The 12,029-nt window shown below is 43.0% G+C and overlaps 8 protein-coding genes across 8 annotated transcripts; 4 read left to right on the top strand and 4 right to left on the bottom strand.

The window, feature by feature from the left end:
* Positions 1-140: 140 nt before the first annotated feature.
* V1512DRAFT_267239 (GTP cyclohydrolase N terminal-domain-containing protein) lies at positions 141-2,282 on the bottom strand. The gene is made up of 3 exons (XM_066917239.1): positions 1,754-2,282; positions 1,549-1,700; positions 141-1,503 (listed from the first exon to the last, which is right to left on the bottom strand). The coding sequence occupies exons 1-3, from the start codon at positions 1,909-1,911 to the stop codon at positions 392-394; spliced, it is 1,422 nt and encodes a 473-aa protein (XP_066769667.1). The 5' UTR covers positions 1,912-2,282; the 3' UTR covers positions 141-391.
* A 168-nt stretch (positions 2,283-2,450) lies between these two features.
* Positions 2,451-3,294, top strand: V1512DRAFT_243056 (transcription elongation factor Elf1 like-domain-containing protein). The gene is made up of 3 exons (XM_066914305.1): positions 2,451-2,812; positions 2,860-3,043; positions 3,092-3,294. Exons 1-3 carry the CDS (start codon positions 2,810-2,812, stop codon positions 3,250-3,252), a joined length of 348 nt encoding a protein of 115 aa, XP_066769666.1. The 5' UTR covers positions 2,451-2,809; the 3' UTR covers positions 3,253-3,294.
* V1512DRAFT_267236 (uncharacterized protein) lies at positions 3,210-5,693 on the bottom strand. Its single transcript, XM_066917238.1, has 7 exons — positions 5,486-5,693; positions 5,326-5,429; positions 4,594-5,277; positions 4,454-4,550; positions 4,232-4,408; positions 3,822-4,187; positions 3,210-3,769 (listed from the first exon to the last, which is right to left on the bottom strand). Exons 1-7 carry the CDS (start codon positions 5,613-5,615, stop codon positions 3,297-3,299), a joined length of 2,031 nt encoding a protein of 676 aa, XP_066769665.1. The 5' UTR covers positions 5,616-5,693; the 3' UTR covers positions 3,210-3,296.
* Positions 5,694-5,765: 72 nt separating this feature from the next.
* On the bottom strand, positions 5,766-7,445 carry V1512DRAFT_277948 (kinase-like domain-containing protein). The gene is made up of 7 exons (XM_066917944.1): positions 7,100-7,445; positions 6,970-7,051; positions 6,826-6,922; positions 6,618-6,778; positions 6,543-6,570; positions 6,085-6,493; positions 5,766-6,037 (listed from the first exon to the last, which is right to left on the bottom strand). Exons 1-7 carry the CDS (start codon positions 7,315-7,317, stop codon positions 5,818-5,820), a joined length of 1,215 nt encoding a protein of 404 aa, XP_066769664.1. The 5' UTR covers positions 7,318-7,445; the 3' UTR covers positions 5,766-5,817.
* A 15-nt stretch (positions 7,446-7,460) lies between these two features.
* On the top strand, positions 7,461-8,083 carry V1512DRAFT_267227 (uncharacterized protein). Its single transcript, XM_066917237.1, has 2 exons — positions 7,461-7,626; positions 7,678-8,083. The coding sequence occupies exons 1-2, from the start codon at positions 7,564-7,566 to the stop codon at positions 7,906-7,908; spliced, it is 294 nt and encodes a 97-aa protein (XP_066769663.1). The 5' UTR covers positions 7,461-7,563; the 3' UTR covers positions 7,909-8,083.
* V1512DRAFT_267225 (cwf21 domain-containing protein) lies at positions 8,036-8,616 on the bottom strand. Its single transcript, XM_066917236.1, has one exon. It carries the CDS (start codon positions 8,595-8,597, stop codon positions 8,238-8,240), a length of 360 nt encoding a protein of 119 aa, XP_066769662.1. The 5' UTR covers positions 8,598-8,616; the 3' UTR covers positions 8,036-8,237.
* A 1,113-nt stretch (positions 8,617-9,729) lies between these two features.
* V1512DRAFT_254990 (uncharacterized protein) lies at positions 9,730-10,892 on the top strand (the record flags this gene model as incomplete). Its single annotated transcript, XM_066914794.1, has 2 exons — positions 9,730-9,887; positions 9,950-10,892. 2 exons carry the CDS (start codon positions 9,730-9,732, stop codon positions 10,890-10,892), a joined length of 1,101 nt encoding a protein of 366 aa, XP_066769661.1.
* Positions 10,893-11,288: 396 nt separating this feature from the next.
* V1512DRAFT_254989 (ER lumen protein retaining receptor-domain-containing protein) lies at positions 11,289-12,013 on the top strand (the record flags this gene model as incomplete). The annotated part of the gene is made up of 4 exons (XM_066914793.1): positions 11,289-11,370; positions 11,426-11,631; positions 11,676-11,926; positions 11,977-12,013. 4 exons carry the CDS (start codon positions 11,289-11,291, stop codon positions 12,011-12,013), a joined length of 576 nt encoding a protein of 191 aa, XP_066769660.1.
* Positions 12,014-12,029: the final 16 nt, after the last annotated feature.

Raw genomic sequence — 12,029 nt, 5'->3', positions numbered from 1 at the left:
AGGCGCCAGTCGCACAGCTCATGCTGACGTGTACACTTCGTACGTGCTGAAAGTTACTATGCACTACCAGCGCTTGACCAGCCCCACGCTGCGCCACCCAGTTTACACAACCAAGCAACATTATACGCGTAAACAAATCATAAAGACTCGTCATTTCACACTATCCATTAGTGGTGAAATCATAGTATTAAGTTAACTAATACAACCAAGTAAAGAAACTAGAAAGCCCGGGAAAACTCTGGAAACTCAAAACTCCTCTAAATGCGCCTGCCGGTCTAACCGAGTCACCCAAAATTCAAGTTCTGTCAATGCTCTTAGAAGCAATATACGCAATATTTCTGGCAAACCTGAGACAGTATACACAATATTTACAAGTAAAGCACACAGCGCTTTAATGATCGACGTCATCCCATTGACGACCCTTGACTTCCGAAAGTTCTTCAAGGCTGAGAACTTTACCTGACGTGAAGTATCCGGCATGAATCTTCGCATCGATTTCAACACGAGAATCCGCCGGAATAAGCGCATCAGGAATAGGCACTCGTTCTAAAATAGGAATGCCTTGTCCGACAATTGCATCATACTTCATGTTGGACATTGAGAGCATACGATCAATCTTCTTGATGCCCAAGAAATGAAGAATATCTGGCATTAATGCCTGGAATCTCATGTCCTTCACACCTGCAATGTTTTCTGTACGTGTAAAGTACTCAGCCGCACTATCTCCCATGCGTTTGCGTGCATTATACACAAGATATTTTGTGACCTCGCCCAAAGCACGACCTTCCTTTCGGAAATAAATAACAACACCACTACCACCGTTCTGCGCCTCTTTCACGGCTTCTGAGATGCCAAAGATCAGATACGGGCGGCAGGTACAGATGTCACTTCCAAAGACGTCACTGCCGTTGCACTCATCATGAACGCGCAACGCAAGACGGCAATTTGGATCCGCAGTTTTGGCTGGATCTCCGAAAATATATGCCGTCATGCCACCGATAGGCGGCAAAAACACCTTAATGTCTGGGCGGGTAATAAGCTCGGGATACGAAGCACCCGTATGCTCGAACAAAGCACGACGAAGAGTGCTTTCGTCTATGCCACATCGCTGGGCAATGCCGGGCAAGTACCAGACTGGCTCAACAGCGACCTTGGTAACTGCAATATCACCTTGATGATTTAATACTACTTTACCGTCAACACGCATCGTGCCCTGTTTAACCTCACTTTCAATCTCACATAAGCGCATGTGTGCTTTAGTGACTGCAATAGTTGGACGGATCTCGATACCTTGATCAAGATAGTCTTTAAAAAGCCACGGAGCAAGATGGCCAAACGGATCCATAGCCACAATCTTTTCGGGATTGCCCCACTGAGGATACGGTCCAATAGCAACTGGGGGTTCAGTGTTTGTAAAATCAGGTTTGTGGTTCAAATTAAGCTCGTCCATAGCAATTGCAAGGGCATGGTAAATTCCGTATGACCCAGAGTATGCGCCAAGAGCTGAAATGTAAGCGTTGCTTTAGACTCACTAGCACTTGCACTTACCATTACGAATGTTCATAGAAGCTGGGTTGCGACAAAGAACAATCGGTCCACGGACTCTGGGGTCATAAGCACCCCAGTTCAATGGCAGAGGCAACACGCCAGGCTGGCCAGGAAAAGTCGTAAGTACAACTTTATCATCTTCCCAGATTTCACTGCAAACATGTTAGCTTCTAAACCATATAAACAATGAAGCAGCAGTACTCACGTAGACAAGTCTGTGCTTTTGCTTGTACTGCAATCAGTAGAGTAGTCGGCAAGTAGCTTTGGCGAGATTGGAGGACTATGCTCGACGACCGCTTTACTGACAGTAGGAACCGCTACTGGCACAGACCCGATAGTTAAAAGACTGATTGCTTCGGTCATGGCGTCAATATGAGTGGTCAAATCCGCAATAGCCTCGTTGAAATTAGTGGAGTCAGAGACACAATTCTATAAAAACAGTCAGTAAACGCACGCAAACAAAATAAAAGAGATTTGCCTTGTGAAGATGTTCACAAGAGTTTACAATTTTCTCTTTAAGCTTACTTTGGATGAAAGAGTGTGGCATTCATTCCGCAATACCTCAACGGATTCGAGGATCTTTGATACTGCGGACGAGAGTTCAATAGACATTAAGATATAAACTAGTACAGTATGGTGCTATGAATGCGTATATAATATATGCTATCTCAAGCCAACAATTAAATGATACTACTAAATCGAAACAGTAAAAGTAAGTACCTAGACCAAGTGTTACAAGCGTTGGAGGAAGGGCCGGGGAATGTCGTCTGTTTATATATGGTACTCGGGTTCAGCGGGTGGTGCGGGCGTCGTGGGGCAATGTCCCAATATGCAAATATACAAATTACATTTATGCCATAAAAAGTTTAATGTCTATCAGATACCGCACCTGTCAACTCCCAACCTGAGTCATCCATGAGTCAGTTCAGGGCCACAGTGAAGTTTCACCAATACACTCGTCATGGACGTCGCCATTGGTTGGCTTAATGTTTGCGCTACTGCTGACGGATAACCAGACGTCAGATCGCTCAAGCTGAGATCATACAGCAAGTCGTGGCCCGTTTTGGTATTCCGTGGCGCCCGGTCCTGCATCTTGGTGTCCGAGATGCGCAGTATCCCGAAAGACTAATTCACGTGACCATATTATGTAACCAGTTTTTTAACTCTCGCATCTATGTCCGGGTAACTTATGTGGACTCCTGCATGGTCTTTGAAAGATCTATGATATTATATTCAGTATCGAATTAAGTGATACGGTATAATGGTATGTTATCGCAGTAATACTATGATTAATAATTGCTAATGATTTAGGGTAAACGGAAGAAATCAACCAGAAAGCCACAAAAGGCGGCAAAAAGAGAACCCCTGCCAACAGTGTTCCCATGTCTGTTCTGTAACCACGAGAATTCTGTTACTTGTCGGATAGACAAGAAAGATCGACTAGGAACGTTGCATTGCAAGAGTTGTGACGAATCATTTCAGACCAAGACGACGCGTATGTTATATGGTAGCACAACAGGATTATGTTAACATTGCCGTGTAGCGCTTTCATTACCAGTTGACGTTTATAGCGAGTGGATCGACGAATGCGAGAATGATAATGCGGTCGAGAAGCATAACGCTGCTCGTGTGGAAATATATGATGCGAGTGATCCGGACGACGACAAGGACGATGCGATGGACGACGAACTGGATTTGAGCTAGTCTTAGTGAATTCTTTTGTAAAATATATCTTCTTTTATCTATTTCTAATGCGCATTTGCCCAATACTCATACCATTCCAGGCATCCGGAATTAGCCACACTGGCACCTATTGTTGTTTTGCTTTTCGATATAATTCCTTTGATGATAGTCTCCGTCTTTTTTCCGTTTGCTGTGTATGGGATTTCAGGTGTTTGGTCAATTATGGCAGGAACGTGCCGCGGCGAAAGCTGGATTCTGATTTTGGATTTGATTCTCTGGAGTATTTTGTCAGTTAAAATCACGCCGGCTTGCATCTTGAGAAACAGCACTACGACTTCGTCTGTATCATTCGGCTTTGTCATGCCAACGCACAAGGCATCTTCAACTTCGGCGGCAAATTCCTTCAGTAGCACGTTGTAAATTTCGCTAGATCCAAATCTTACACCTGCAGGCTTCAAGACGCCGTCAGACCTACCGAGCATAATCAAGCCGTTAGTTTTGGGAGAAAGTCGAACAAAGTCTCCATGATGCCAAACATCTTCTTTGTCAGTTTGCTTCGGCACTTTGTTTGACATTCAAAAACAACTCACTAGGAAATCTATCAAAGTAGCTGGCCTTATACTTTGTCCGATCAGGATCATTCCAAAACATGACAGGCATGCATGGAAATGTCTTTACGCATACCAAATCGCCCCGTTGACCAGTCTGGCCAATATCGTGCCCATCTTCATTCCATACTTCGATGGCCATTCCCAGGCCGCGCACTTGCACCTCACCTTTGTAGACCGGAGATATAAACGACGGTGCTCCAAAAAGCGACAGAATGTCTGTTCCTCCAGTGATACTTCCTAGTAAAACCGGACCGAATGCTTTGTACACATAGTCAAATGTCGACGGACTCAGTACCGAACCGGTTGACGTAATGGCCTGTAGTCTTTTAAGATTGAAAGTTTCCCCTGTTTGTAAGTGTCTCATCAGTTGAAAGCGGAAACAAGCATACCAGGCATATAATCCTTCTGTTCCAGAATTGAAAGGTACTTGGCTGACGTACCAAAATACTTGATGCCAAGCTCTTCCATAAGTTTAAACAGCGAATTCTCGCCAATAGGTTGGAATGGTGACCCATCATATAGAACGACAGTAGCTGCTGATGCCAATCCAGCAATCTGCCATTGCCCTATTACAAGTCAGACAAATCTAGAATGTTTACAAGGTGGCATACACATCATCCATGAGCAGGTGGTGTATTGAAAGAAAACATCGTTTGGTTTCATGTTCATGTGTATCATATGCTCCTTCTTATGCTGAATCAGTGAACCCTTACTTGTCAGCAGTATTTGATCGCAATAGCGGATTACTTACTCCTTGGCCGTGAACTATGCATTTTGGTTTTCCAGTCGTTCCTGACGAGTATACGATGAACAGCGGATGATCAAAGTCTAGCATTTCAAACTTTAGTGCTGCAGACTCTGGTGTGTCCTTGACAAACTCGTCTAACGTGGATACAGTTCCGTTCACAGGCTTCACAGCGTCCAAGTTAATAGGACTTGAGGTCAGATTCTCAACCACAATGAGCAACTTCAACGCCGGTAGTTGTGCTACAATTTCTGCAATTTTTGGTAAATTGTCGTACACCTTCTGATTGTATAGTGATGCGTTATCGGCAAACATCAACATTGGCTCGATTTGTGATAACCGTTCAATCACACTAGCAGATCCGACTTCACTTGACGTCGACGACCATATCGCGCCGACTGTAGACGTAGCCAGCAACGCGACCAGAGTAGACACGTTGTTTGACACATACCCTGCTACCCTGTCTCCTACTTTGACGCCAACCTTTCGCATGGCAACAGACAGCACCCGGACTCGGTCGCGAAGTTCTGACCAGGTGACTGGTGTTGTTGTGAGCTCAGTTGCAGAAATGACAGCGACCGTGCGCTCGTCTGGTGCACAAGCTGGAAATAGCAGATTCTGTGCGTACGACAGCTTGGCACCGGCGAAAAACTGAGGCCGAGGAAACATCGGGACAGTCATATCAACCACCTGTATGGTTAGTTAGTCTCAATCAGTATTTTGTCATGTGTCACGTACTGAAGTGTAAGTTGTCTCGGCTTGAACCTCTGTGAAAGCCCAAACCTCCTCCCAAAACTCTGGCACGTTGTCAATAGACCATTGATACAACTCTTGGTAACACGCTAATATTGTTATTTGACCCATTCGTTCGGTATACATTCCATAAACAAATACTGACTCAGAAGTGTGCCGTATTTTGCATTTACGCGCTGCATAAAAGTCCATTCGTTGGTTGTCTGCGGGGCAGGAGGGTCCCAGAGCTTTACCGGATTCTCGACCAGCTGCTGTTCCTCGTCTTCGACCGTCATCAAATTAATTTCCACAAAGAACAAATACTCATTCAAACGGAGTTTCGTTTGCACTCCTTGTTCTGCTCAGCACTGTCCTTTTGCCTTGATCTTCTACGCCGCACTGGTTTGTAAGTCTGGTACAAGTGGGGAACCCCTGAATTTTGACGATGACGAGGCAGAAAGGAGATATTTATTAATTTCCAATTAAACTATACAAATTCTAGTTCCATCTTACGTCTCGCACTTGAGGGGGATAGTCACGTGCTTGTCGATGTCGGTCGTACTCGTGAGACGCGTTATAAGTTGGCAATTCGTGTGATTTAGCAGGATAAGGTCGGGTTGAAAAAAAAGGGTGGCTTAATGCGTTGACTGCAGACACCCTCGCGATCGGGTCCATTGTTAGTAAATCTGCCAGTAATGATACCCCTTGTGGACCCATACTTAGATATGTCAGTTCAAGATCCTGGTCAACATAAGAAATACGTACTCGTCAAACCTCTGCTCTAATGTTCGTGGAAATTGACGAAACGTGAACGAGCCAGCATCGGGCAACCTGTCCCACCCTGGCATCGTTTCCTGATTTGGAGAGCCGCAAAGTTCAAAAACTTTTTGCAGTTGATCTATATCAGAATTTCCGGCTAGGATGGGCTCTCGTCTATACATCTCACCAAAGATGCAGCCAACGCCCCACATATCAATCGCGCAGGTGTATCGCCGCTCGCCCAACAAAAGTTCTGGTGGACGATACCATCGTGTGACGACGTATTTTGTGTACTCCCGTTTGGCTGGAGCCGTGCTTTTGTTTCCGGCCAAGGGTGGATCTTCTTCGAACTTGCGGGCCAGACCAAAGTCTGCAATTTTCAATATACCGTAGTTATCAATAAGCAAATTTGCCGCTGTGCGTGTTAGAACTATGTGCAATCTACCAAAAATATGCGTTTATACCTTTCATATCGCGATGTAAAATTCGCGTCTATGATTATTAGCAAATGGCATATGATAAGACTACAGCCTGCTTACATCGTGCAAGTACTTTGTGCCTTCTAGTAGTTGAATCATATAGCATTTGATTTGGGCAATGCTAAACGATACACTTGGATTTTGCAGTAATCCTTTTAAATCGTGATCCATGTATGGAGTCACCATATAGATCTGTCCTCGTCGTTTTGTGTTTTTGTCCCCTAAGAGTATCAGATACCAGAAAGACTGCTGAGATGCAGATACATACAAACTGCACGTTCAATAGCCATTTCTAAAAGTGGAATGACGTTCTTGTGAGACAGCATTTTTAATATTCTTATTTCGCGTAGTGCTGTGATGGGGAACTGCGATTGTGAGTGAATGAACATAATGCAGTCTGAGGTGTGCATACTCCTTCTTTCTCATTATGCATCAGGATCTTCTTGAGAGCGACCAAACGGCCGGTAGGTCTGTGTCTAGCTTTATAAACCTCACTAAACGATTAACAATTTACTCCTTACACGCCTAATAGCTGTATGTACCCAAATGTGCCTTCGCCAAGTTTACCTAGTTCCTCATATTCTTGCTTGACAAAACAGCATCCGTAAAAAGAGTGGTGGCTTCCGGCTGCCTTTGACTGAGAAGGTGAAGCTGGTCTTGAGACCTGTAAGACCTCACCTTCTTCCAGCTTGCGGCGTAAAGCGTCTGGTTCAGATGACGGTGAAGCCCCTTCAAAGTCATTGCTACGCTTCACTGCCATACCAATTCTGACCTTTGTCGCAATGCTCTGAACTGCTACACAAGTCAATCAGGGTACCAAATCAGTTAAATAACAAATCAATGTGATTATAACGATTTGGACATGGCAAAGTCGTAAATAAATTTTACGCGATGGGAGTTTAAAGTGCACGATAGCTGAGCCGCGCACTGTCAAATCTTGACTTTTTAAAGATTACTGTTGGACTGTTGGACTGCATAATCCGAACTTAAGCACAGATTGCAAAAGATGTCGAGTTTACGAGCGACATTCAATAGGGCGTTTGGAGGAGGGAATTTGGAGTTGTTCCGTGTATGACTCTGGTTTTTCTGTGAGTGGGTTAGAAATGGACTGACGTGATAGTTTGCATCGTATTTGATGTTTCCGATCGGATTTATGGTGTATTTCGGAATGGGATTAGAAGAGGATCTAGAGCGCCAATATGCGCTTTATGCTCAACAGGCTGAACAGCGACTAGCGCGACAACCAAAGACGGAAGAAGACTGGGCCAGGTTTGCAAAGTCTGCGCGGGGGCAACAAATTCTGCGAATGGAGCAACAGTTGCTTCTTGACGAACAAACACCTAAAGAGTAATCTACTATGGAAGAGCTTGACCTTGAGCTTGTATCTTCACTATATCAAGTTGAATGGGCGCGAATATGACGTGGAACGGGTTGTATATAGAACAGAGACAATTATAGTGTATTTTATAAATCGGGGTATACTTTGAAGTATATATTATTACAACTTTTTTAAACAGAATACTGCTGTAATTCTTCTATGCTGGTTCGACGAAGTATGAACGGAAAAATTCATATAAATGTCTGTGTTTGTACTGTAACAGTATCTCATGAACATAAACGCCGATATATTGTTTCCTATTTTATTATACAGTATAGCCAAACTACTAATAATCAAACAATTTATAACCGCCTCAATGGTCCACGATGCTTAGTGGTTCGCTCTAAAACAGGTGCCTTTAACAATGTCTGTCGCAAAGTTTCGACTTGTTTATCAATTTCATCATCGGGTACATCATCGTCTTCCAGTTTCATGCGCAAGTCCATACATTTGACTTCTATTGCCCGCTTTACTTCATGATCAAGGATTTCTTTTGAGGGCTCTCTTCTTAGTGACTCGTTTTTGTCGTCTTGATCTGTGGATTCGTCGCGTGCTTGTAAGTTTGATTTTGGACGAGATGAAAGATGGGAAATGTTGCGAGTAACAAATCCATTTGTTCCAGACCCACGGGGCGTAGACAAACCGATATTATTGTAGGACATGTTATGGATGCGTTTTGTGTAGAGTTGAATATTCGAAGCAGATGAGATAAATTGTAAGAGTTTTGAGGGTTTAGTATAAATTAAACTAAATAAGGGTATTGTACACTACTTGAGGGTACGGTATTTCGGCACTTACCGTCTTGCAGCGGCGGTCGGTAAGCGACACAAGGAAATGCTATGTGATTAGTAGTGTTTAACGTCAATCGATAATAGAACTACTAGTAAGTTAACCTTGACGATCGTGTGGCTGGACAGGTGACCTTTTAAATGATGACGATGGTCTCGTTATAGCTCCTGTAATAATAATAGTAATCTAATTATAGTGCACTATCAAATGGCAGCAAGCGCGCTGCGTTTGCAATACATTCGAAAATGAAGTTTGCAATTTTTTGTTGGGATCTTTTACAAGGGCATTATCTAATCTATTAGTAGTTACTTGTAGAGTGAATCACAACTTAACTATTCTGTGAGTTAAAGCTCACAATAATGTAGTATATAGATGTGACCCTTACATTATTCGCACGAACAAGAACCGTTTTGACAGCTCAATTTACAAACAAGAAAATCGCATTTTCTGCTGAAAGGAAACTGCAATAGAAAAGGACGACGCCGGAGTTAAGCGACATATAATGCTGACATAATGTTGTGGGGGAGAAAAGTTACCATGCTGAAAAATGTTAGCGTGGCTTTGGTATTATGTGATCGGCACCCAAAGTCCGGCCGAGTCTTAAGTGGGTTTACACGTATTAAAACTGGACCAGTCGGAGTTTTACAACCGAGACACGCGCTGCATACAAAAGGGGGCCACGCTGGTCGGTCACGCGGATCGTGGTCGGTTCACACGTTTATACGCCCGCCTCTCGTTTGGTGCTTGTGTAACGCTATGTGCAACGCATGGCCTGTACCCCAGAATAATCTAACCTGATTTGGCAAGCGGCACCTTTGCTGCCTTTTTCCCCCAGACTTTGACAGCATTTCCCACTTTTTTGCCGGGGTGACCTTTTCTATTTCATTCAGATTTTATTGCAAACTGACACTAATATTACTCCTTCTTCCTGCTTTTCTTTTATATAAAGCGACAAAAACAACAGTATTACTATATTATATTTATCTTATTCCGTTTTGTGTCATAATGAGTTCGCCTGTTAAAACTGAAAAACCTCGTCCGCATATGTGTACAACTTGTTTGCGCGCTTTTGCAAGACTTGAACATCTTAAGAGACATGAACGCTCTCATACAAAAGAAAAACCATTTCAGTGTGTATCTTGTCAAAGAAGATTTGCTAGAAGGTATTTCATACTATATTATGTTACTGATAGACAGAAAAATGCTAACACTCATTGCTACACAGAGACTTACTACTACGCCATCAGCAAAAACTACATGCAGACTTAGTCACTACCCGTCAGCGTCAACCTCGCAAGAATTCTATAACAGTTGCAGCCCTATCACGGCCACAGAAACCTACTCCACGTCCAAGAGCAAATACAGTTGGCTCTTTACCTACAAGTATTGTATCTCAGGCCGATGCAGACTCCATCAAGTCTACTGTAGGTTTAAGCACAAGCTATAATGCGGCAGCTTCGACTAACTCATGGCTCGAGTCAACTTTTGGAAAAGCTTTGACTTCTAGACACGACGACTCTTCTTCGCGATTTTACTCATCTGTTACTGGTACTGGTGATGCTATTCAGCCTAACTTATTTGGGGAGCTATATATAAACCCGGACTTACTGCCGTTTACATTACCAGATAACAAAGATATGGGATTTATGGATGAAGAAGCATTAGATTTTGATGCTGATTACTGGCTTGGTGATTTATCACTGTCTTCGCCAAATATCATACCCAAACAAGAAGATGATTTTGGATCACCAATCTCATATGACACTCCGACTTCAGTGACTTCAAATGCATCACTATCTGAAGACACTGGAGTCAACACACAATTTTCTTTTCCTACACAGAATTACACCGTTTCTACGAACACAAATGCCAATCGCGAACCGATGTCACGGTGGCACATGCAGACACAGATTGAAAAAGACAATCGCTCGCTTGCACAATTTGACTGCAGCACTATTGCACCTTCGCTTTTACTTGAACGGTTCTGCTCCAATCAATCGGTGGATTCACTGATAGGAGCAGAACAGCCGTCTCCGACTCCGTCAGCAAGCTCAATGAATTCTTACACATCAAATTTATCTTCTTTGAATACGTCAATCGTTACATCGTCACCTCCACTGGCAGCGCTACAGCGTCAAATGTCGAATGTCATGCCCGGTAGGTGTTAAAAGGTTACTGGCATTTATGACGGTCAAACTTTTCATCTTTGCACTGTAATAGTTTAGTAATACTAGTTACTAATGTAACTACAGTATTCAGGTCGCTTAGATAATAAATTATGAAAAGGTTTTATTTATGTTTATCTTTCGTACTTACGGTGAAGTTTGTGTAGAATTCCCAAGGGTTTTGTAACTTGCGGCATCATCGAAGGGATCGTTTGATGTCAATCGATTCAGTGCAAGTTGTTCTCTTTAGTAATTGCAACGCCATTTTTGCGCTCACAAAGACAATGAATATTTTCCGATTTTTTGGTATGATGACGTAAAGAAAATGAGAGTATTTAGACTAACTTTGGATCAGGCGATTTATCGCATCTGACAAGTATCTTCATTCTTTTAAGAAAGATGCGATCATCACGCTCATGTGCTGGATTATCATTCAAAAGTCAAGCCCTTTATGCTGTTGTCTATGCTACACGTTATCTTGGTATTTAACTGATTATATTCAAGTTTATGCTTGGTCCCGCTGACTATATGTTCAGATTTGTTATGGGGAAACTTTTCGTCTCTTTACAATACTGTGATGAAGTTGTTTTTTATTGGATCGTCGCTTACTATTCTGTACCTTATGAAGTCCAGATTTAAGCCTACACATGATCCCAGCATTGACACGTTCAAGATTGAGTACTTGTTATCAGGTGCATTCATAATGTCATTGATTTTCACATACAAATACACTATTCCTGAGGTTTGTCTTCGCCTTTACTCTCTTTGAAGTGACTAACCAACTAGATTCTATGGTCGTTTTCAATCTGGCTCGAGTCTGTCGCGATTCTGCCGCAGTTGTTCATGCTCCAACGAACGGGTGAAGCCGAATCTTTGACCACACATTACTTGTTTGCACTGGGAGTTTATCGTGCACTGTATATTCCCAACTGGTTCTACAGATGGCTAGCTGAAGGCTTTGTTGATCCAATTGCCATAGTTGCCGGCGTTATCCAGACCGTGCTGTATTCGGATTTCTTCTACATTTACTACTCAAAGTAAGACCTTCTTCCTCTTCTTTACTGCAGTCACTCACTAGTTTTTACAGGGTAATGAACGGCAAGAAGTTTGAACTGCCTCCGTAAATAATAGACAAATAAT

Source organism: Lipomyces arxii (genome assembly GCF_038497795.1).
Source record: "Lipomyces arxii strain Phaff 12-163 unplaced genomic scaffold V1512scaffold_23, whole genome shotgun sequence".
NCBI classification, from domain to species: domain Eukaryota; kingdom Fungi; phylum Ascomycota; class Lipomycetes; order Lipomycetales; family Lipomycetaceae; genus Lipomyces; species Lipomyces arxii.
Note: the sequence above shows the minus strand (reverse complement) of the source record. Positions and strands in the feature narration are given on the sequence as shown.

What these genes read in the sequence shown, in the direction of transcription:
- V1512DRAFT_267225 (XM_066917236.1), bottom strand. Translation starts at nt 8,597, where the DNA reads ATGTCCTACAATAATATCGGTTTGTCTACGCCCCGTGGGTCTGGAACA.
- V1512DRAFT_267236 (XM_066917238.1), bottom strand. Translation starts at nt 5,615, where the DNA reads ATGACGGTCGAAGACGAGGAACAGCAGCTGGTCGAGAATCCGGTAAAG. An exon ending in CCGAGACAACTTACACTTCA is followed by an intron (nt 5,278 to 5,325) that starts GTACGTGACACA and finishes CTAACCATACAG; the next exon opens with GTGGTTGATATGACTGTCCC. An exon ending in ACAGAAGGATTATATGCCTG is followed by an intron (nt 4,188 to 4,231) that starts GTATGCTTGTTT and finishes ACTTACAAACAG; the next exon opens with GGGAAACTTTCAATCTTAAA.
- V1512DRAFT_277948 (XM_066917944.1), bottom strand. Translation starts at nt 7,317, where the DNA reads ATGGCAGTGAAGCGTAGCAATGACTTTGAAGGGGCTTCACCGTCATCT. An exon ending in CTTGGCGAAGGCACATTTGG is followed by an intron (nt 7,052 to 7,099) that starts GTACATACAGCT and finishes TTAATCGTTTAG; the next exon opens with TGAGGTTTATAAAGCTAGAC. An exon ending in GCACAAAGTACTTGCACGAT is followed by an intron (nt 6,571 to 6,617) that starts GTAAGCAGGCTG and finishes TAATAATCATAG; the next exon opens with ACGCGAATTTTACATCGCGA.
- V1512DRAFT_267239 (XM_066917239.1), bottom strand. Translation starts at nt 1,911, where the DNA reads ATGACCGAAGCAATCAGTCTTTTAACTATCGGGTCTGTGCCAGTAGCG. An exon ending in AAAAGCACAGACTTGTCTAC is followed by an intron (nt 1,701 to 1,753) that starts GTGAGTACTGCT and finishes ACATGTTTGCAG; the next exon opens with TGAAATCTGGGAAGATGATA. An exon ending in TTCTATGAACATTCGTAATG is followed by an intron (nt 1,504 to 1,548) that starts GTAAGTGCAAGT and finishes CTTACATTTCAG; the next exon opens with CTCTTGGCGCATACTCTGGG.
- V1512DRAFT_243056 (XM_066914305.1), top strand. An exon ending in ATTTCAGACCAAGACGACGC is followed by an intron (nt 3,044 to 3,091) that starts GTATGTTATATG and finishes ATTGCCGTGTAG; the next exon opens with CGCTTTCATTACCAGTTGAC.
- V1512DRAFT_267227 (XM_066917237.1), top strand. Translation starts at nt 7,564, where the DNA reads ATGTCGAGTTTACGAGCGACATTCAATAGGGCGTTTGGAGGAGGGAAT. An exon ending in GGAATTTGGAGTTGTTCCGT is followed by an intron (nt 7,627 to 7,677) that starts GTATGACTCTGG and finishes CTGACGTGATAG; the next exon opens with TTTGCATCGTATTTGATGTT.